Below are 22231 nucleotides of genomic sequence, written 5' to 3' on the forward strand. Positions count from 1 at the left end.
CTTTCTCACAGGGACCAGAGTTTGGTTGCTAGAACCCACATTGCCTGGCTCACGGCTGCCTGTAATTCCAGCTTTGGTGGTGTGTGTGTGTGTGTATACATGGGTGTTTATGAGTCCTCTGTGGCACCTGCACACTGAAAGCATGCACTCACATAGACACACATACACATTTAGCAATTAGTCAATCAATCAATAAAAAAAAAAAAAAAAAAAACAGAACAAAGTGCACCCGCCCACCCCCAATCCTCAGTAGCAATACCTTGTGTATAGTTTTAAAATAAAGTTTACTGTGCCTTTGTATGGGGTGCTGAATGGTGGAATATTATTTGAAACTGGGAGAAATTAATGAACTTTATATGCCAGTTGTAAGAGAGTAAGTTTTTGGCAGTTGTACAGAAGAATGTAAGAAATATTTAAGATAGCATAATAGAAGTATGACACCATGCCAGCACTGCTTCGTATATTTAAAAACTGCTTGTGCACTGCATTATTATGTTTAGATTACTTTTCACATTTTAGCTTATTGTTTTGTTAGGGACTAGATACAGACTGGCAGAAGGTACTTCAGGAACACTGCACAATCCTTGTCATTCTGTAGATATATCTGTATTTATTCTGTCAACATTTTCTTAGGAAATTTGAGTTGGTGTGACAGTTGTGTTAGTTCTGCCGATTTGATGTTGATTTATTTATTTGAAATAGGTTCTTATTAGGTAGCTCAGTTTAAGCTTGAAGTATTAATCAATCTTCCCTCCACCTAATACTGGGATTTCAGGTATGTCCATCATTGCCCCTCTCACCCCACCCCCTCCCTTTTTTTTTTTTTTTTTTTTTTTTTTGAGACAGGGTTTCTCTCTGTAGCCTTGGCTGTCCTGAACTCACTTTGTAGACCAGGCTGGCCTCTGCCTCCCACAGTGTTGGGATTACATGCGGCATGCCAGGCACCTCCCACCCTTTAAGAAGGGATTTTGCTATTTTGTTCATGTTGATCTTGAACTCTGAACTCTACGAGTCTTTCTATTTCAACCACCAGAGTAATGACCTACATCCTTAGCTGTTAACATGATATTGGTGCATCTGTGTCCCAAGTTCCAAATATAGTTCTTAAACAAATGTCTCTCTCTCTTTCTTGAGAATATGGTCCTTAGAATGCAATTAGCTTCGGAGTCTTCTGCGAATTGAAAATTTTAATGAGATGTAGTAAAGGTGTTATTGTTCCCACTATTTTTTTCTTTTAAGTTTCGACACAGGTTTAGAAATGTTTAGCCCTCCCTTTGGCCACCCAGAGCTTTAGAGCTGCAAGTGATTGCCTGCTGGCATGGGCTGGCGCTAATGCCCAGAACTTCTCAAGTCTGTCTAGTGTCCAGATCAGCAGAGTGGTGGCTGGCCGCCCTCTCGCTCTTCTTGAATTCTCCCCAGGTTGTCAAGAAAGTTGACATCACTTCCAATTACCTAAGTCGAACTTGTGAGTTCTTGACTTCTGTCTAGGTAGCTGGAGCTAACAAAAACCAAGATGCTGACTCTGTATATTTTAGCCTCTGTCTCCAAAGGAGACATTGTTCTTTTATTTAAAAAAAAATTATTTTTTAAGTGCATGAGCACATGTGTGCATGTTAGTGCAGATACCCATGGGGGCCGGAAGCTTGAGGCATTGGATTCCCCTGAAACGGGCATTACAAGCAGTTAGAGCTGCTTGATGTGGGTGTTGGGAACCCAACTCAGTTTCTGGTGAGATAGTGCATGTCTTTATAGCACTTCAGAGATAAACTTATTTATTTTTTGGTTTTTTGAGACAGGGTTTCTCCGTGTAGCCTTGGCTGTCCTGGACTTGATTTGTAGACCACGCTGGCCTTGAACTCACAGAGCTCCTCTTGTCTCTGCTTCCCTGAGTGCTGGGATTACAGGCATGACCACTATGCCCAGACAGCCCCTCATTCTTTACACCTTTGCCTGGGAATAGATTTCTCTTTCTCAATATTCAACAGCAAAAGGAAGTCGTGTATCTATCCTTACCTTTGTATGTTTCTAGCCGAATGCCAAGGCATATCCGAGCCATCGGAGACAGCATATTTGGAATGGTAGAGAGCTCCCTCCCATTACCATCTTTTTTGTTTTCTAACAGACCTTGTGCATGGCAGGCAAGCATTTTACTCCTGAGCTACACTCCCAGCCCCCCCACCCCTTTTTCTTAGAGGTTTTGCATAGCCTGGCCTTGAACCACCTTGTCTTTTCTCACCTCTCTCTCGTGCCTCGGATTATAGGTGTGTGCCATCTTAACCTGTGCCAAATTGGATTTTTAACCTTTGGGAACCAAGAACTACTTATATATCAAGGGAAGTACAAGGTACCTTTTGTCATATAGTAATTGGCAGTGGGAGACTGGACATTATTTTTATAAGTTATTTAAAATTGTAGATCATTGCAGGATATTTGATCCCATTGTGAACCCCAGATTTGGGAACTGCAAAACCCTGTTTCTTTGGCATGGTTGAGCCCTATCACACACCTTTAATCCAAGAATTTTCTGTTTATTATAAACTGGTGATTATGGTGTGGTTCACCCAGCCCTAGCACACCTTTAGTACAAGAGCTTTCTGTGTACCATATTTAATATCATCAACCCTAGGTCAAGGGACAGAGCAAGAAACCAGCTGATAGGGATTAAAGAGTAAGGAGGGACTTTCGGTTGAGGGTGTTTAAGACAGCGCGGAGAAGAAGAAATGGTATTAGCTCAGCTCTGGCTTTAGCTTTAGCTTCTCAGCTCCATGGATTTTTGGGCTTTGAGCTAGCAAGCCTTTGGCCTGTTTTTTTTTTTTTTTTTTTTTTTTTTTTTTTTTTGCCTTTTGCCTTTTGCTCCTGGGCTGTCAGCTGAGCTAGTGAGACTTTTGTTTTTTTTCCATCTAGACCTGAGATGAGAAGGAAGGTCAGCTGGTCAGCTGGGTACTTTTTGCCTCTCTGTGCTAGTAGGTTTTCACACCAGCATCTGGCTCCTGAGTATTGGTAAACTAGAATGTTGGGATTTTCCTTCATTTAAGCAGTGATATATGGGCCTGTCTGTGGTGGCGTGCACCTGTAATCCCAGCACATAGGAGACAGAGGCAGGAAGATTGCTGTGAGTTTGAGGCCAACCTAGTTTAGATGAAGCCAGGGCTGCATAATGAGATACTGTCTGGAAAAAAATGAAATAAAAATGATAAACTGTAAATGTAATGGAATTTTCACTGTCAGCTTGATTAGATGTATAGTCACCATGGAAACACATCTCTGGGCATGCCTGTGAAACTATTTCCAGAAATGTTTAACTGAATAGGGGAGGTAAACCCGACATATGGGCAAAGTTTCATGGAGGTCAAGTTGAATAAAAAAGGAATCGGGTTGAGCAGCAGCTATTCTGCTTCCTCCTGACTGAGGACCCGCCATGACCAGGCACGTCCTCTCTGTGATGCCTTCCCCTACTGTGAGCCAGGTAAGCCACCTAGTCACAGTGCTGAGAAAGTGGCTGCTTTGGAGGGGCCACTAACTGTTCTGGTCATCTTAATGCTTACTGTGCTCTCCTCTCTGAGCCCTTAGCTCTGTATTAATCTGGGAGGTTTTCTTGACCTGGCATACTTTCAGTGCAGTCTTTTGAATGAGGCAAAAGTTCTGGGTGTTGGGGACAGTATGGTAGGAAGTATAGAAGTGGGGAAATTGTAAAGGAGATTGGATTGGATTGCTTACCTAGCATGGGTGTGTTCCGTTCACATGCACGCATACATGCACACACATGTACTCCAGCTTAGAGCAGAATTTGGTTCATCTAGGTAACCTAGAAAAACGTTGTAGGGAGTTCAGGAGATAAGAATGATGAAATTGGGCTGGAGAGATGGCTCAGAGGTGAAGAGCACTACTGCTCTTCCAGAGGTCCTGAGTTCAATTCCCAGCAACCACATGGTAGCTCATGAGAGCTGGTGCTCTCTTCTGTTCTGCAGGCATACATGCAGACAGAACACTGTAGACATAATAAATAAATAAATCTTTTAAAAAAAGAATTATGAAATCAAAGGGTTAAAAATGAGAAATGGGCTAGGCTTGGGGGTGTACACTTAATCCCAGCATGAATCCCAGGCTGATGTCTGTATTAGGATAGCCTGGTCTACATAGTTCCTGGCCAGCCTGGGCTATACAGTAAAATTTTGTCTTGGAGAGAGGGGAGGGAAAGAAGGAGGGGCAAAGAGAAAGAAGAAAGAAGGGAGGGAGGGAGAGATTGATAAGAATTTATATTTAATTTGATTTGGGTCTTTAGAGGAAAATTGAAAAGCCATTCTGCTGTTTGGGTGCTACATAAAGCAAATTAGATAGCCAATTCTTGTCCTCAGAACCTGCTACACAGTTAAGTACTTAATGGATATTACTAAAGGAGTTAAGATTTTTCAGACAAGTTTAGTTGGGCTTGACCCTTCTGAAAGCTGACTCGGGAAAGAGAATGTGGAGGGACAGAATGCATGCTTGCAGAGTGGCAGAATCAAGGGTTCATGAAGTCCAGGCCAGAACTGGTGGCCCAGGCACCAAACACACTTATCTTACCTTTTAAAAAGAAACATTTTTAGCATTAATGCTAAAATCCTCATGACACAAATTGTTTTCATGCGGAATGCCTAATGTTGGTTTCTTTCTGTTGAGTCTGTCACTGGACACAACTCTTCACTGCAAGCTGTAGCAAGCCTTTCAGGGAACATGGAATGAGTTTCTCAATAAACCCAAATGTGCAATATTTTTTACTTTAAAAAACTTTTATTTGGCTGAAGAGATGGCTCAGCGCTTAAGAACAGTATCTGCTCTTCCAGAGGTCCTGAGTTCAATTCCCAGCAACCACATGGTGGCTCACAACCATCTATATCCTCTACTGCCTCTTCACACGCAAATGGAGCACTCATGTACATAAAATAAATAACCAAAACTTAAAAAACTTTTATTTATTGGTTATTATTATGTGTGTATAGATCAGAGGACAATTTTGTGGAGTTGATTCTCTTCAACATTTCCATGGGTTCCAGGAATTGATCTCAGAGACTTCAGGGCCAGGCTACCATCATCTTTATCTGCCGAGCCATCTGATTGGCCCCAGGAAGTGCTTTTATTATTTTTTAAAAGTGATTCATTTATTTATTTTTATGTACACTATTTGCATGTACACCTGCATGCCAGAAGAGGGCATCAGATTTCATTACAGATGGTTGTGAGCTGTCATGTGGTTTCTGGGAATTAAACTCAGGATCTCTGGAAGAGTAGGCAGTGCTCTTAACCACTAAGCCATTAAGACATTTCTCCAACTTGTTTTTTTTCTTAAATTTTATGTACATTGGTGCTTTGTCTGCATGTATGTCTGTATGAGGGTGTTGGGTCCTCTGGACCTGGCGTCACAGACAGTCATGAGCTGCCACGTGGGTGCTGGAAAAATAGCTAGTGCTCCTAACTGTTGAGCCATTTCTCCCAGCCCTCCTAGGAAGTACTTTTACACTTGATCTTAGCCAAAAGGTTGAGAAGCGATAGGAAGTGCTTTTAATTGATAAAATTTCAAAAGAAAATTTCTGGTTTTTGAGATTCAGATCTTTGGGAACTGTTGTTTTCAAGCTCCTGACTGCTGATTGGAACCATCGGTTGCTCAGTATGTCAGAGAGACTCCTAGAGGAAAGACGGTAGACGTTTGGGTAGATCAGCTGGATTGTTCCTCCCGGTGTGTGTGGCTGCTGCTTGTTCATCAGAAAATGAACCATATGGCTAGACCTGCTGCCATCAGAGATGAAGATGTGTCATCCTTGTTAGAGTTCAGGAAACCATGGTAACAGGTAGAGATCACTGTCCTCTCGAGGAAGGGAGCGATGTCTGGGACTAATGTCTACCCCAGCACCACTCATTAGCACTCCCCTTAAAGACAGTTTCAGCGTTATTTTGAGTGCTATATAAACATGTCCATACATACACGGACGCTGTGTGTGGGTCCAGTGCCTGAGGGTCAGAAGACTGTATTAGACCACCCTGGGACTAGAGTTACAGGTGCTGGTGAGCAGCCATGTTGGAGCTGGAATTGAACCTGGGCTCCCTGCCAGAGCAACAGGTGTTATTAACCAATGAGCCAAGTTTCTAGATGTGTACATAATTCAAAGAACAGTAGTGAATGCTTGCACAGACCATGAACAGTGCCCTTGAAGGGCCACATGCCCATTCCTCTAACCAAACCAAACCAAAACTAAACTAAACACCATTTTCTTGCAACTTGTGTTGAATCCTCTCATGGGTCCATCCCATTATATTCCATTCTCTCTCTCTTCCTCTCTTCTCTCTCTCCTCTCTTTCTGCTCTCTTTCTCCTCTCTCTCTCGGTCTTCTTGTATGAAGCACAAGGGTTTCTTCAGGGTATATGCTTTGTTTTGTTTTGAGACAGGGTTTCTCTGTGTAACAGAGCCTGCCTCTGCCTCCCAAGTGCTGGGATTAAAAGCATGCACCTCCAGGCCTGACTTGGGTTGCAATTCTTACATTGTTAGGGTTGTAGGGTATGGTGGTTTGAACAGGTTTGGGTCCCATAGATTCACATGTTTGAGTTCTTGGGGAGTGGTGCAATTAGGAGGCATGACCCTGCTAGAGTAGGTGTGGCCTTGTTAGAAGAAGTTCGTCACTGTGGGGGTGGCTTTGAGGTCTCCTTTGCTCAGGCCCCACCTCTGCCCAGTGTAGCACAATCTCTCTTGGCTGCCTTGGGATCAGAAAATAGAACTATTGGTTCCTCCAACACCATGTCTGCCTGCACGTTGCCATGCTTCCTGCTGTGATGATAATAGACTAAACCTCTGAAACTGTAAGCAAGCCCCAATTAAATTAAAATTTTCTTTATAAGAATTGCCTTGATCTCTTCACAGCAATAGAAACCATAACTAAGACATAGGGTGTATGCGGCTTCCCTTTTGATCATGCCAGCTTGTTTTCCACTATCATCACCATTCCTCCTTCGACTAGTAGCGTGTGTAGTGTGTATTCACACCGTTTACATACTGATTCACATCTGGTCTCATGAGGATAGATCAGATTATTGAATGTATTGGAAAGTGCTTCTCGCACTTGATTGTGTATGCAAATTACCAGGGATATTCTCCTCCTTCTTTCTCCTCCTTTTCTTCCTTTTCTTTCTTTTGGTTTTGTCTGAAAGAGTGTCTTGGGCTGGAGAGATGTCTCAGTGGTTAAGGGCACTGGCTGCTCTTCCAGAGGACCCAGGTTCAATTCCCAGTACCCACATGGCAGCTCACAACTGTCTGTGACTCCAGTTTCCAGGGGATCCAACTCCCTCTCACAGACATACATGCAGACAAAACACCAATGCACATTAAAAAGTGAAATTAAGTGAAAGAGGTCTCACTGTGTAGCCTAGGCAATCCTCAGCAGTCCCCCCACCTCACCTCCTTCTTGCTGTCATCACAGGAGTACACATCCTGCAAAAGCAATAGTTGATTTCACAACTGTATCTTCAGAGGCAGTCAAGACCCCCCCATGGACTTCAGTTACGTGAAGTATACAGAAATAAAAACACTTTCACCCAAGATAGATTATAAAACATTTCTATTTTTTGTTTGTTTTGGTTTTGATGCAGGTTTTCACTGTGTAGTTCGAGCTGGCTTGGAACTCTTACTTTGTAGACCAGGCTGGCTTCAAACTCAATAGAGATCCTCCTTCCTATACCTCCTGAGTGCTGGCATTAAAGGCGTATGGCACCATGCCACACTGTATATACTGTATATATATATGTGTGTGTGTGTGTATGTGTGTGTGTGTGTGTGTGTGTGTGTGTGTATAAAGACCACTTATATGTCACAAAGCAGATTGCATCCAACTTAGATTACAGTATCGCTTTTTTCCTGTATGAAAACCAGTATAAATGGGCCTGGAGAGATGGCTCAGAGCTTAAGAGCACTTGCTGCTCTTCCAGAAGTCCTGAGTTCAATTCCCAGCAACCACATAGTGGCTCATAGGTCTAGTGCCCTCTTCTGGCGTGTAGGTGTACAAGCAGACAGAACATTGTAAACATAATAATAAATAAGCAAACCTTTTTAAAAATCAGTATAAGCATACTTAATCTAAGTTTTATGTTTTATTTCTGTTGTTTTGCAGATTGAACCCATCTCTGGAACTTCTGAATGTTTTTTACTAGTGGGAGCATTCTCTACACAGCAAAATCAATGGCTTAATTTGAGCAAGTGTTGGTGTGGCTCTGATTCTGCCGTGCTTCTGGAAGCTCCGAGTCTGAAGGAAACGAGGCTTTTTGTGATGACAATATGACTCACAGTAAAGGAGGATCTGCCACTTACCAGACAAGTGGCAGTCCACGCAGCACAGGAGGTTTTGTAGACTGGACTTTACATTTAAATACAGTTCAATCCGACAAGTTTTTGAACTTACTTTTAAGCATGGTGCCAGTCATTTACCAGAAGACCCAGGAGGACAGGCATAAGAAAGCAAACAGCATTTGGCAGGATGGATTGTCAGGTGCGGCACAGACCTTCACCAAGAGATCAGAGCCACATCTGGACTACCACGAGTTCTCGGAGCAGGCCTTCCACAGCAGCAGTGGCCTTGCTCCCGCCACCTGCAGCCCCAAGTATGACGACTACGCCGGCTATAGCTACTGCGACGGAAGGGAGGCTTCCGAAACCACCGCCATGCTGCGGGACGAAGATCTGTCCAGTGAGGGCGATGATGTTATTGTGGAAACAAACCAGAAGCTCCCGAAGGAGTCCAGCGGTGTCATGGCTCTGCAGATACTCGTGCCATTCCTGCTGGCTGGTTTTGGAACAGTTTCTGCTGGCATGGTTTTGGACATAGTACAGGTGAGTTTTCATCTTTAGTTTCACTGCATGTGTAATCGTGTGTGTGTATCAACCTTGAGTAGCTTCTTTAGTTTCTTTTCTTTTTAATTTTCTTTCTGAATAGCCCTAATTGTCCTGAACTGTGTTTGTAGACCAGGCTGGCCTCAAACTCAGAGATCCCCCTGCCTCTGCCTCCCAAGTGCTGGGATTAAAGATATGCACCACCATGCCCAGCCACTTTCCATGTATATTCCATATATATATTTATGAGGCGGGGTCTCCTCTTCTATCTGAAACATTTGAGCCATTGAAGTTCTAGAGGTCTGGACTGCCTCTGCCTTCTCAGCATTGAGATTAGGCATGTGTCATCATACTTGGCTTTCTGTGTTTTGTTTTTTTTTTTTTTAATTATTTAACTAATTTGAGACAGGGTCTTTCCATACCGTTCTGACTATCCTGGAACTCACTATGTGTGGATCAGGCTGGCCTTGAACTCATAGAGATCAATCTGGCTTCTGACTATGCCTCCCAAGTGCTGTATTTAAAGGCTATCTATCACTCCCTAAGGCTTCTCCCTCCCTCCCTCTCTCTCTCTCTCTCTCATAGGTTCTGGGCCTGAAGAGAGGTTAAGAGAACTGTCTACCCTTCCAGAGGTCCTGAGTTCAATTCCACATGGTGGCTCACAACCATTTATATTGAGATCTGATGCTCTCTTTTGGCATGCAGGTGAACATGCAGATAGAACACTCATATACATAAATAAATCTTAAAAAAATAGGTTCTGAGGATTGAATAGGTCCTTGTGCTTTTTTGACGGATCCCTCACCCCATCCTCTTCCCTTGTCTTCTCTTCTTTCTCTTTTTCTTTTTTCCTTATCCCTCCCCCCTTTCAATAGGGTTTAACTGCCTAGCTTTGACTGGTTTAGGTCTAATCTATTTGATGTTCTGTAAACATCTTGTATGTTTATAGGCATTTCTTTCTATTTAGGTTGGGGAATTTTTCTATTATGATTTTGTTAATATTTTCTGGGCTTTGGAGCTGGGAGTCTTCTTCAATTTCTATCATTCATAGGTTTGTCTTTTCATGGTGTCCCAGATTTCTTGGATACCTTGTGTCAGGAACAAAAAGTTTTAAAACTTTTTTTCTGAAAAAGATTTAACATTTTCTTTAACTGATGTATTGGTTTCTTTAATCATATCTTCTACAACTGAGATTCTTTCTTCCATCTCTTGTACTCTGTTGGTGATGCTTGTGTCTGTAGCTCCTGTTCTCTTCTCTAGGTTTTTCATCTCCAGGATTGGCTCTTCTATGTCAGAGAGGTCCTCAGTTCCTGAGCCACACCTCCTCCTCTTAGTGATTAAGAAGTTTTATTTGTGTTTGGTTTTGGTTTTTCGAGACAGGGTTTTTCTGTGTAGCCCATATCTGTCCTGGAACTTACTCTGTAGACCAGGCTGGCCTCAAACTTAAAGAGATCCACCTGCCTCTGCCTCCCAAGTGTTGGGATTAAAGGTGTGTGTCACCATGCCCAGTTTGAAAACATTTAAAAAAAATATTTGTGCTTCTTGTGTGGGTATATCCACACAGAGCTTCTGTGGAGGCCAGAGACAAGTCACAGGAGTTAGTTTTCCCCTTCTCTGTGGGTTCCCAGGGTAGAACTTGGGTGGTCTGGCTTGTCATCAAATGCCTTGACCCAGCCAGCCCGCTCTTTCTACACATCCCCAGTTGCCTTGAAGCCCAGATGGGTTTCCCACCAGGACCCTGAAGAAGGTGGCTCTGCTATCTGATCCCCTTCAGGCCTCAGTTCTTGCTTTATTCAGAGCAGCCTCCAGAGAGTCTTTAGAGGCAAAAGGAAAGGGTCTTGTTCTCCTGTGTGGATTTTAGTTCTGCTTTTCTCACCTGTCCTGTTATCAGTGATGAAGACTTGTTTTTGCTGGCATGAGTGATATGTCAGTTGCTACAGTCTCCTACTGGGACAGTCCTGTCTTTAATTACATTCGTAAAATATCTTTCTGGGTTTTTAGATATTTATATGAACTTTTCAGTTCAGCAAGCAATTTTGTATTTGTATGAGGACCATTCATCACTATTTCATTTCATAGATGGAGACATCTGAGAGCTCTCTCCTCCAGGACCACAGAGCTAGCTGTGACAGGTCCATTCCTGGAGGCACAAATTCACTTCATCAGGGCATGGTGGTGGCACATGCCTGTAAGGCAAGCACCTGGGGAAGCTAAGAGGGGCATCGCAAGTTTGAGGTACACCTGTTCTAGTGTATAGGGAGTTTAAGAATCCCCTGAGTTCCAGAATGACACCCCGTCTTAAGAGAATTATTTTCAGGTTTGTGGTAGTTTTGTGATCCTGTGGTATGCCCCCTCTTAGCTTCATGCCAGGAAACATAGGACTGCAGATTACTGCATATGTAACTCTGAACTTCTTTTCTCTTCATTTCTTTCTTTCTTGGACCTTGGGAATGTCATTGTATCTATTTAAATATTTTTTTCTTTAAGAGTTGTTTGTTTTTTTTGTTTGTTTGTTGTTTTTTTTTAAAGAACACACTCTTTTTTTTAAAATTTATTTATTTATTATTTATACAGAGTTCTGCTTACATGTACACCTGCATGACACAAGAGGACACCAGATCTCATTACAGATGGTTGTGAGCCACCATGTGGTTGCTGGGAATTGAACTCAGGACCTTTGGAAGAGCAGTCAATCCTCTTAACCTCTGAGCCATCTCTCCAGCCCCGAGTTGTTTGTTTTTATTGTATGTGCATTGGTGTTTTACTGCATGTATGATTGAAGGTGCTAGACAGTTGTGAGTTGCCATGTGGTTGCTGGGAGTTGAACCCAGGTCCTCTGGAGGAGCAGCCAGTGCTCTTAACTGATGAGCCATCTCTCCAGCTGCCCCTCTTTAAATCTGTATCTCCTCATCTGTAAATATAATAACAACAGTGTGATTTTCCTGTGAGATGTGTAATTAGTGCAGGATCCCAGACTCCATTCCAGATGACAAAGTCCCACATCCTGAACTCGTAACCCTTAGCTACATGGACTCTGGCATCATGAGATGAGGAAGTAACTGAGCATGGTGCCTGGCATCGTGCATCTGGGATGCAGAGGCATAAGGATCGCAAGTTTAAGGCTGGTCTAGACTACAGTAGTGAGTTAATGGCTCGAACTGTCTTAAAAACTCAAGGGCTTGTGTGTAGCTCAGTGGTTCGCCAAGCATGTGATAGGCTGTGGTCTTCATCTTAAGCACAAAAAAAGAAGTATGACAGAGTAAATCTCAGGAGTGTCCGGATTAGTTGTAGTTATTAGTGTTAGTTGTAGAGTGGGATGGAGGATCCTAATCTAGGAGGATTCGGTGAGAGCACACTTCCACTGAGTACATAATGTGTGCTGTCCTTTAAAACAGCCCAGTACAGTGCTGCAAGCCTTTAATCCCACACCCAGGAGCCAGAGGCAGGCAGGTCTCCGATCTTCAGAATGAGTTTCAGGCCATCTAGGGCCACGTGGTGAGATACTCTCTCAATAGCAGTGACAACAACAAAGGAGAAGCCAGGTTGGAAATAAACCCCTCAGGTCTTTAGAAATGTCCTTGTTCTAAAGGAAACTTGTTTGTTTTCTTTCACAGCACTGGGAGGTATTCAAAAATGTGACAGAAGTTTTCATTTTAGTCCCCGCCCTTCTTGGTCTCAAAGGGAACTTGGAAATGACGCTGGCTTCTCGATTATCCACTGCAGTAAGTGGTTTTTCCTGCTTCCTATTCTGTGTACCACTTATTTCTCTCTACCTAGAAGACTCTGTGATGAGAAAGTCAGTTTTCTTCTATAAGTTTCCTGACCTCAGAATTATACTAAATAGTTTTGACTGACATAGGCCCCTGAAAGTTCTCTCACCTGAGAATTTAGACCTGCTTTCTCTTATCACCAGAAGTAGCAATATGTTTGCCTCCTTCGATGCCAGGCCACACTCATGGATCCAGTTTTATATACTTTATTGGCTGTAAGCTTTTTTTTTTTTTTCAGACAGGGTCTCAAATTTGCTTTGTAGACTAGGCTGCCTCCTGCCTCTGCCTCCCAAGTGCTGGGATGAAAGGCGTGTGCCACCAAGCACATGGCTGCATTTTTTTTTTTTTGTATTATGTAATCCCACAGTTTGATTTATAACCCATTATTGGATATCACTCTGGAATGGTCTATTATTATAAAAAACACTATGATAGTAGCTGGAGAGATTTGACTCAGAGGTTAAGAACACTTACTTACATGGGATCAGGTTTCAGTTCATAACACATGGCAGTTCACAGCTATCTAAACTCCAGTCCTAGGAGACCTGATGTCCTCTTTTGGCCTGCAAGCACAAAGCATGTGGTATGCTTACATACATACATACATACATACATACATACATACATACATACATACATACATATATGTAGATGGTGGTGGGGGTGGGAATAAGATGTCACTCTGTAGTCATGGCTGGCCTGGAACTCCTTAAGTAGCTCAAACTGGTTTGAAACTCCCAAAGATCCTCCTTCCTCTGCCTCCCAAGTGCTGGGATTGAAGGTGTGAACCATCATGCCTGGCATGACAGTGTAAGTGAGTGACAGTGCATAGAGTGGACATAAATCTGAAGTAAACACAAGGTAGAACAGAACACTTATCAGATACTGACTTATTGATTTGTCCAGGGATTTGCTGAAAGCACACCTTACACTACGTGTTTGCCAAGCATGGCTTCACCTGTTACCTGAAGTGGAATGACCTGGGGAAATACCTGAAATGGGTCATTTCCCTTAACAAGCTGCTGTTTCCGTGCATGCTTCTATAAAATCTTGTCTGCCATGCTTAGATAGGTTTTCTTTAACAGTTGGGCTTGGGGCAAGAAAACAATGGTGACTTATACATATTTACATAGTTTAAGATTATAAATAGATTTGGAAACTTAAAACAAAATTCTCATAAGATCTGAAAGTCCAGCCGGCGTGGTGGGACATGCCTGTAATCCCAGCACTTGGAAGACAGAGGCGGGAAGATCTGAGTTCGAGGTGAGTTCGAGGCCAGACTGGTCTAGAAAGCAAGTCCAGGACAGCCAAGGCTACATAGAAAAACCCTGTAAACCAAACTAGATAAAAAAAATTAAAATATGAAACTCCAAGCCAGGCATGGTGGCACACACCTTTAATCCCAGCACTTGGAAGGCAGAAGCAGGTGGAGCTCTGAGTTTGAGGCCAGCCTGGTCTACAAAATGAGGTACAGGACAGCCAGGGCTACACAGAAAAACTCTCTTGAAAACAACAAATAAACAAAAAAGGCAGTTTTATATTTTCAAACCCAGAGTTTAAGAATACATTCTTCATGAACTGATTGGCCTGCTCTTTGATCACCTCCCTCTGAAGGAGGAGCAGCCTTACCAGGCCACAGAGGAAGACAATGCAGCCAGTCCTGATGAGACCTATAGACTAGGATCAGAAGGAAGGAGAGGAAGACCTCCCCTATCAGTGGATTGGGGGAGGGGCATGCTTGGAGAAGGGAGAGGGAGGGTGGGACTGGGAGGGGAGGAGGGAGGAGTTTACAGAGAGATACAAAGTGAATAAAGTGTAATTAATAAAAATTAAAATAAAAATATTTTAAAAAATACATTTTTCTCAAGTGATAAAATAAATGCATTTATAACTCCTTAAAAAAATAAGGTATAAGGGCTGAAAAGACAGCCCAGTGGACAAAATGCCTGACTTGCAAGTGTGAGGACCTGTGTTGTTTTTGTTGTTCTCTAGTTTTTTTAAAGCCAGGTGTGGTAGTGCATGCTGTAACCCCAGTCCTGGGGAGGCAGAGACTCGAGAAGCCCTGAGTCTGTGGCCAGCCAGTGTGGCCTGTTTGGTCAGTTGCAGACCAGTGAGACACCTTATCTAAAAAACAAAGTGATGACACCTGGAGAATGACAGCTGAGCTGTGCCCTAGCCTCTATTCACATGTGCATACACCACACCATACACACATACACACACCACACGTACCATTCACACACACCATAATACACACACACATCATACACATACAGCATACACACCACACTTACCATACACACAGCATAATGTACACACACACACCGTATACAGACACTATACCATATACACACATACACACAACACCCCCCCCGCAGGTACCACGTGCACACACATATCACATACATACCACACACACGCACACACATATACCTCACACACTACACATACACCACACACATACCATTAAAAATCTAATAATGAAACTGATAACTGTTTGAAATTTGAATTTCCTGCTTATCCATTATTTCAGTACCTTGTTATTTGATCATGACATTTACTGAAATGCTGGATTTGGATTTCAGTCCTTGATCATTTGGCATCCAGATGGAGTGTGTGCTGGGCATCCCCCCCCCCCCCCCGGCCTTTGCCTGTAAGAAGGAAAAACAGAAGCATCTGTGGCTTTACCGTGGGTTAAGAATCAGTGCAAGAACATGAGTCAGTAAGGTGTCTTCCAGGAGAAACTGAGGCAGAGGTCTTCAGAAACCATAGTGGAAACATTTGGGGAGGAAGACCGTTATGGGAAGGGAATGAAAATGTGGTTTCTGCTTCAGTGGCTGCAGAGTGGACTTTGTCCTGATAAATGCAGTTAAGCAATGTGATAACCTTGCCAGGAATAATGAAGTTTTGGCTCATCACCTCAAAGAACATTCTAAAAGCATTTGTTATTCTTGAGCCTTGGCCAGCATTTGTTTAGACTCATAATAGATTAACTATGCCACTCTATTTCAAAATAAGTCAGGCTGTAGGGAATCCAGTTAAAAAAGAATACATTTTAAATAAGATTTTCTGTCTTTAATCCACATGTGTGTGTTTGTTTCTTTTTTTTGAGACAGGGTCTCTCTTTGTAGCCTTGGCTGTCCTGGGCTCGATTTGTAGACCAGGCTGGCCTTGAACTCACAGAGATCCACTTGCCTCTGCCTCCCTGAGTACAGTGATAGCAAGTGTACACCACCGAGCCTGGCTTAGTCCGCATGTTAACGTCAAGTCTCATAATGGTGAATCTAACCTTTTGGGGGATGGCTGTCAGGACAGTGTGCTGGCTAGTTTTATGTGAGCTTTTCACATGCTAGAGTTATCTGAAAAGAGGGAATCTCAACTGAGAAATGCTTCCAAAGATCCAGTTATAGGGCAGTTTTCTTAATTATTGATTCGGGCCCAGCCTATTGTGGGTGTTGTCATCCCTGGCCTGGTGGTCCTGGGTTCTATAAGAAAGCAGGCTGAGCAAGCCATGCAGAACAAGCCAATAAGCAGTACTGGTCCGTGGCCTCTGCATCAGCAGGCCTTCAAGTTCTTGCCCTGTTTGAGTTCCTGGCCTGACTTTGATAAACAGTGATATGGAAGTGCAAGCCAAATAAACCCTTCTCCAAGTTGCTTTGGTCATGGTGTTTCATCACAGTAATAGTGGCTAACTAAGACAGACAGGGTGTCAAATAAGTGAGGATTTGAGATAGGGACATCCTAGACAATGCAAAGGGCCAGAGGCTAAATTGCTGTTGATCTGATGGGGGGGGGTATTTCTTCCTTATAGAATATGTGTGGATGGGGCATGTCATGTGTGTGCATGTGCTCCTGGAAGCCAGAAGAGTATGTCTTACTTGCCTGATGTGGGTGCTGGGTTCTCTGTGTTGGATTTTTGCAACAGGGTTTCCTCTGTCCTGTAACTATCTATAAACCAGGCATTCCTTGGACTCAGAGGAATGTTTCTGCCTCTCAAAAGTTGGGATTAAAGGTGTGTGCCACCACCACCTACCTGCCCGGCTAAGATGGGTGTTGCTTAAAGTGTGGTCTTTTAGTGTCAGTACCAACAGCCTGTTAGAAATGTAATTTTTTGGAACATTCCAAACCTACTGAGCCAATATGCAGTTAGTAATCTGTCTTTAAAATAAACTGTCTTGGGACTGGAGAGATGGCTCAGTGGTTTGCAGCGCTCACTGCTCTTGCGGAGGACCCGAGTTAGGTTCCTAGTACCCACATGGTAGTTTAACAGCTCTAACTGTAGTTTCAGGGGACTGTGACACCCTCTTCTGGTTTCTTTGAGCACTGCATCCATGTAGGGAACATGCGTACATGGAACAAAACACTCAAATACATAAAGTAAGATAAATTAAAAAAAATAAATAAGCTCTCCAAAGGTTTGTACAGTGTACATTAAGGTTTGAGAGGCCTTAGGGTTGGGGCCAGGTGGGAGAAGGGAAATCCCAGAAGACAAAGTCAGAGAGATAGCCAGGAGCCAGCTGACAGAAAGCCTTGCAGCCTGTTGTAGGGCCTTTGGCTGCTTGTGCATTGGGGCCCATGGAAGGTTTTGACAGAGGAGAGGTGTGAGCCAGTAGACATCTTTAACAGATTGTTGGACTGTTGAGTTGAAATATGGGTGTTGGTGGCCAAAGGGCTAATGCCAAGTGAGCAGTCTGTTGCTTTGATTTAAGCTAAAATGGTGTTGATTTGGATTGTGGTGGCAATAGTAGATGTGGTGAAGTCATTGGGCTCTAGAACCAGTTGTTTGAGAATGATGAAACTGGGTGATGGAGGTATAGAGATTGGAGAGTAGTCTGCTTAAAGATTGGAGCTAGATACTCTGTACTGTGTAAGGGCACAAACATGAGTAGATGGAAAAGTAGTAACCGTGGCACTGATCTGTGATGCATCATCACTACCCAGAGAGGCAGGCCTCAAGTGTGTGAGGCTGAGGGTGCATATCCTTAGATTGGGCTAGTAATATAGCAACAAGTGACTGGCTTCTTAGGAACAACCCCGGAACCTCAGCTCTTCCGGACTCTCTACCCATACTCTCCACTCTCTGTCCTGTTCTCTTACATCATTGCTTTTCCTCCTACTTGTTTTTATTTCTTTTTGTTTGTTCTTTTTTCATAATTAGAGGATTTAAGAATATTTAATTAAATAAAATATAATTATTTCCACCTTTCTTTTTGTTCTTATACCCCTCCCATGTCTGCCCCATCCATGCTGGCTCCTAAGTTCATGGCTTCTTCTTTATCTTCTGTTGTTACATATACATATAAACAAATACAGAATACAACTTACCGCATCCTTTCAGTGTTGCCTGGATGTGCATGTTTCTAGGGCTGACCACTTGTGTAATAGGCCATTATGTTGTGGATTTTTTTACCCCTGGCCCCAAGCTCCTGGAATAATGACTTGTGAGACTCAAACAGTATACTATAAATACCTTGGCCATATAGCTAGGCTCTTCTCTGACTAGCTCATAACTTAAAATAGCCCACTTTACTGTTCTGCCATGTGGTTGGCTACCTCTGTTCAGGTACCATTCATCCATCTTCCTCACATCTTGTGGGTTGAATCTCCTGCACCTGGATCTATCCCAGAATTCTTTCTGCCTCCCAGATGTTCCACTTCCTATTTCCTGCCTATACTATAGGCCATCAGATTTTTTTTTTTTAATTTACAGGTGTTACATTCATACAACACACAAGATACTCTCTCAACACACTTGGTATTGAATAACTAATGGAGACTATTTTTTCCTATCTCTATTATCACTTGTGTGATATTCTCCACCTAGCAGTGGGGTCCCATGAAATATATACTGGAATGGCAACTGGTGTTAGAATTCTTCAGGCCTTGTTTAGGCAGCTATGTTGTTGAGATTTCCCTGTTGTGGCTAGGAAGCACAGTATCACAGCAGACGCTTTGGTCCTCTGGTTCTTGTAATCTTTTCACTTTCTCTTCTTTTACATTCCCTGAGCCTTTAGGGAAAAGAGTTATATTGTAGATGGCTATCCCATGGCCAGTTGTTCTCAGCATTTTGAAAAGTTGTAGTTTTCTGTAATGTTCTTTGCTGCAAAAGAATCTTTTTGTTTTATATGTGTGTGTGTTTTGTCTGTATGTATGCCTGTATGAGTGTGTGTGGTATAGGGCAGAAGCCAGAAGAGGGCATTGGATTCCCTGGAACTGGAGATAGAGACAGTTGTGAGCTGCCATGTAGGGGCTGGGAACTGAACCCTTGTCCTCCTGAAGAGCAACCAGTGCTCTTAACCACGGATTCCTCTCTCCATTCCAGGATAAAAGTGTGTTCTTTGATGAGGACTGAGGTCTGTGGTTATAAGGGTAAATATTTAGAGTGCAGCTAGGAATTATCCTGGTTTAGGAAAGTGCCTGCAGTAGGTTCTTCTCTGAGCTCCATGACCTCATCAGCCGTGTGTAGTTTGTGGGCGTGTGGTATGTGAGGGTGGAAAAGGAAAGACTGACTGGTGTTGGGGTGATCGAAGACACAGTGTAAGCAGTGGTGTGGGGAACAGAGCCACGGGACTTGGCAAGGAGGATGTCTGCATGCCCACCATTTCTAATTGCCTTCCAAAAGTCAGGGCCTCCACTTCCCTGGTGCCTCCCAGCGGTAAGTAATTCCTGTCATGCAGTAACCTGAGTATTTGTACAGGCTGGAATTGTGTGGAATGTAGCTCCTTGCCTTAGAAGAGGTTGATGGCACCAATTGACTCTGGCATGAATTTCCTAAGTCGGTACCCTCATTCTGACATTCTGCCATCCTTGATCCTTATAGATCCTAATCCACGTGTGTCGCTGCTCTTTGTCAACACCTGTGGAGGCTTTATGTCTGACAGCTTTTATGGAGTCATCTTAGATTGCTGCAACGTTAATCTTCCCCTCCCTCCGGAGCTAGAAACCTGAGGCAGAGTCACTCCTTAAACATTGCTCTCTTGAGTGTAGCTCCAGATTTTTAGAGCTACAAACATGATGGGATCAATAGTTATTGTCAGGTTTAGCAAATCTATAAAGACTGCATGAGTAATTATTCTAAAGCGCCGGGAAACCTTAGTATTTGCATTAGCTGGATACTTTGAGGCCAAAGTCCAGAAGGAGACTGCAGGATAGAAAATGTTTCCTAACGAAACAGATGGCATCTTGGTGTGTCACTTTAGCCTGTTGGCCTGCTGCTGCACAGCCAGCCCTGGTGTGGCTGTGGTTAAACCCACCTGTAAACAACAGCGTTATGTGTTTGTGGATCTGGGTACTGAGCCAGGGCCTCGTGTGCGCTGTATCTCCTTAACTCACTCTTGTGAAGATTTTTTTAAAAGTTAAAAATATTTATGTAGTATGTCTGTGAGCATGCAAATAGCATATATGTGTGTGTGTGTGTGTGTGTGTGTCTGTGTGTGTGTGTGCAAGATTGGGACAGCTTGCTGGAGTAGTTACCTCCTTCCACTGTGTCACTGTGTGACTTCCAGGAATCACGCTCAGATTGCCAGGCTTGAACAGTGAGCACCTGTACTGCCGAGCCATCTTGCAGGCTCCAGATGGTTTTATAACATTTGAAAATCTTCCAGGATTAGATGATGAATAATTAAAGTCTAGCCCAGTGTAATATATTTATAAATTGTGTGTGTGTGTGTGTTGCTAATGATTGTCCATTGCTTGCTAAATTGCTACGTTAGAAAAAGTTGGCAAATTTGGATGTGTTTTTTTGGTTTGTCTTTTTTTGGGGGAGGCTGGGGGGAGTTTCAGACAGGGTTCTCTGTGTAGCCTTGGCTGTTCTGGACTCACTTTGTAGAACAGACTGGCTTCTAACTCACACAGATCTGCCTGTCTCTGACTCCCAAGTGCTGGGATTATAGGCATGCACCACTGCACCTGGCTGGGATGTCTATTTTTAAAATCCTGAGTAGTTGAGAAAATTGTCAGGCTTGCAGAGCAAAGGAGTATGTGAATACTAACCTTATTTTGGAAAGTATTCTTCCATTTACCAGAAAGATGTTTATACATTTTGATAATTGGAGGTATACAATCAAAATCTGCTGAACCTACTGAATTCTTACTGCTAATAATTTTACTCATGACTCAAATAAACAGGAATGGTTTGTTTATATCCTGCTCTTTGGCAATTTTTCGGATTATATTAGTTTTATGCAATGAAATTACATGCTGACAACTCAGAATTATACTGTTATTTCTGTTGGGCCTCATTATACCAAATTTGGCATGTGAGGATGATAATTGATAATGTAGGTATGACATCTCCTAGTAGATGGTCGACAATAACTTGTCACCTAAAAACCTATTTGCCCATCTTGGCCAAGCTGGATGTCACATAGCAGGATTGTGGTGTAAGGAATTGTTCTGAGCACAGGCTGCACACAGCAGGTTTACTAAAGGGGTGTTTTGTACTTTAAGACTTGGAGTTCTGTTTAAATAAAGCAGAAAACAGGGTGACACATGAAATTATCCTCCTTACAGGTAAATATTGGGAAGATGGACTCACCCATTGAGAAGTGGAATCTAATCATTGGCAACTTGGCTTTAAAGCAGGTAAGTGACACATTTATTTACAGATCTTGGATGTGAAGTTTACCATTTGTTTCACAAGACACCAAAATAGTAACTTAGTACCCCAACAAGGTGACAGAATCAGTTAATTGATGCCCACAGCCTTTGGAAGTTATTTTTATTTCTCTATCTAGAAGCTGATCAGGTTCTTCCAAATGTAAAAAAGTATACAAATACTGAAAACCATAAAAATCAACTGTAACTGTAATAGACTAGCCTTTGTATTAATATTTATACAAATATTTAAGATGTCGTTGTTTAAATACTGTCTTAGTTACTGTTTCGTTGCTCTGAAGAGCATGGCCAACTCTTACAGAAGAAAGTAGTCAATTGGAGGTTTGCTTACAGTTTTGGGGTTTGATTATCATGGCTGGAAGCAGACAGGCATGATGTTTGAGCACTAGCTGAGAGTTTTCTGTCCTGATCCGTAAGCAGCAGGCAGAGGGACAGAGGGAGGGGGGAGTGGAACTAGGACTGACTGGGCCTGACAAGGGCTTTTAAAACTTGCAAGTCTACCCCCAGTGATTCACCTCCTCCAACAAGGCCACACATCCTAATCCTTCCCAGTCAGTTTCACTAAGTGGTGACTAAGCATTCAAATATATGAGCCTGTGGGGCCATTCTCATCTAAGCCTCCACTTGGGCTATTTCTCTTTTATTTATGACCCTATTCCTATCACGACTGTAATTCTTTTGGGGACACAGGATCTCATATATCCCAGGCTGGCCTAAACTTGTAATGTAGGTGAGGATGACCTTGAACTTCTCCTGTGTGTGAGGATTACAGATGTGGTCCACCAGTCCTATTTTATGTGGTGACTGGGATTAAACCCATTGCTTTGTGCATGTTAGGTGAGCACTCTTCCAGCTGGCCCCCATATCTAGCCTTGTCTTTATTATTTTTGAGATAGACTTCCAGTGTTGCTCAGGATGGCCTTAATCTTAGAATCCTCCTGCCTCAGCTGCTTCTTCTTCTTCTTCTTCTTCTTCTTCTTCTTCTTCTTCTTCTTCT

General features: G+C 42.9%; 1 protein-coding gene across 6 annotated transcripts in view; it reads left to right on the top strand.

Moving 5' to 3' along the window:
* Positions 1-22231, top strand: part of Slc41a2 (solute carrier family 41 member 2) — a 107818-nt gene that overhangs the window by 15351 nt on the left and 70236 nt on the right. For 5 of the 6 annotated variants that reach the window (XM_055627890.1, XM_055627893.1, XM_055627889.1 and 2 more), the window contains exons 2-4: positions 8133-8848; positions 12463-12570; positions 21130-21201. In XM_055627890.1, the coding sequence (XP_055483865.1) occupies positions 8297-8848; positions 12463-12570; positions 21130-21201 (732 nt within the window). In that variant the 5' untranslated portion in view covers positions 8133-8296. Of the gene's footprint in view, positions 1-3416; positions 3467-8132; positions 8849-12462; positions 12571-21129; positions 21202-22231 lie in introns of those variants that run through there. The other variant, XM_055627894.1, reaches the window with a different exon arrangement.

The sequence above is a fragment of the Psammomys obesus genome, unplaced genomic scaffold, assembly GCF_907164565.1.
Source record: "Psammomys obesus unplaced genomic scaffold, mPsaObe1.curated_primary_1811, whole genome shotgun sequence".
NCBI classification, from domain to species: domain Eukaryota; kingdom Metazoa; phylum Chordata; class Mammalia; order Rodentia; family Muridae; genus Psammomys; species Psammomys obesus.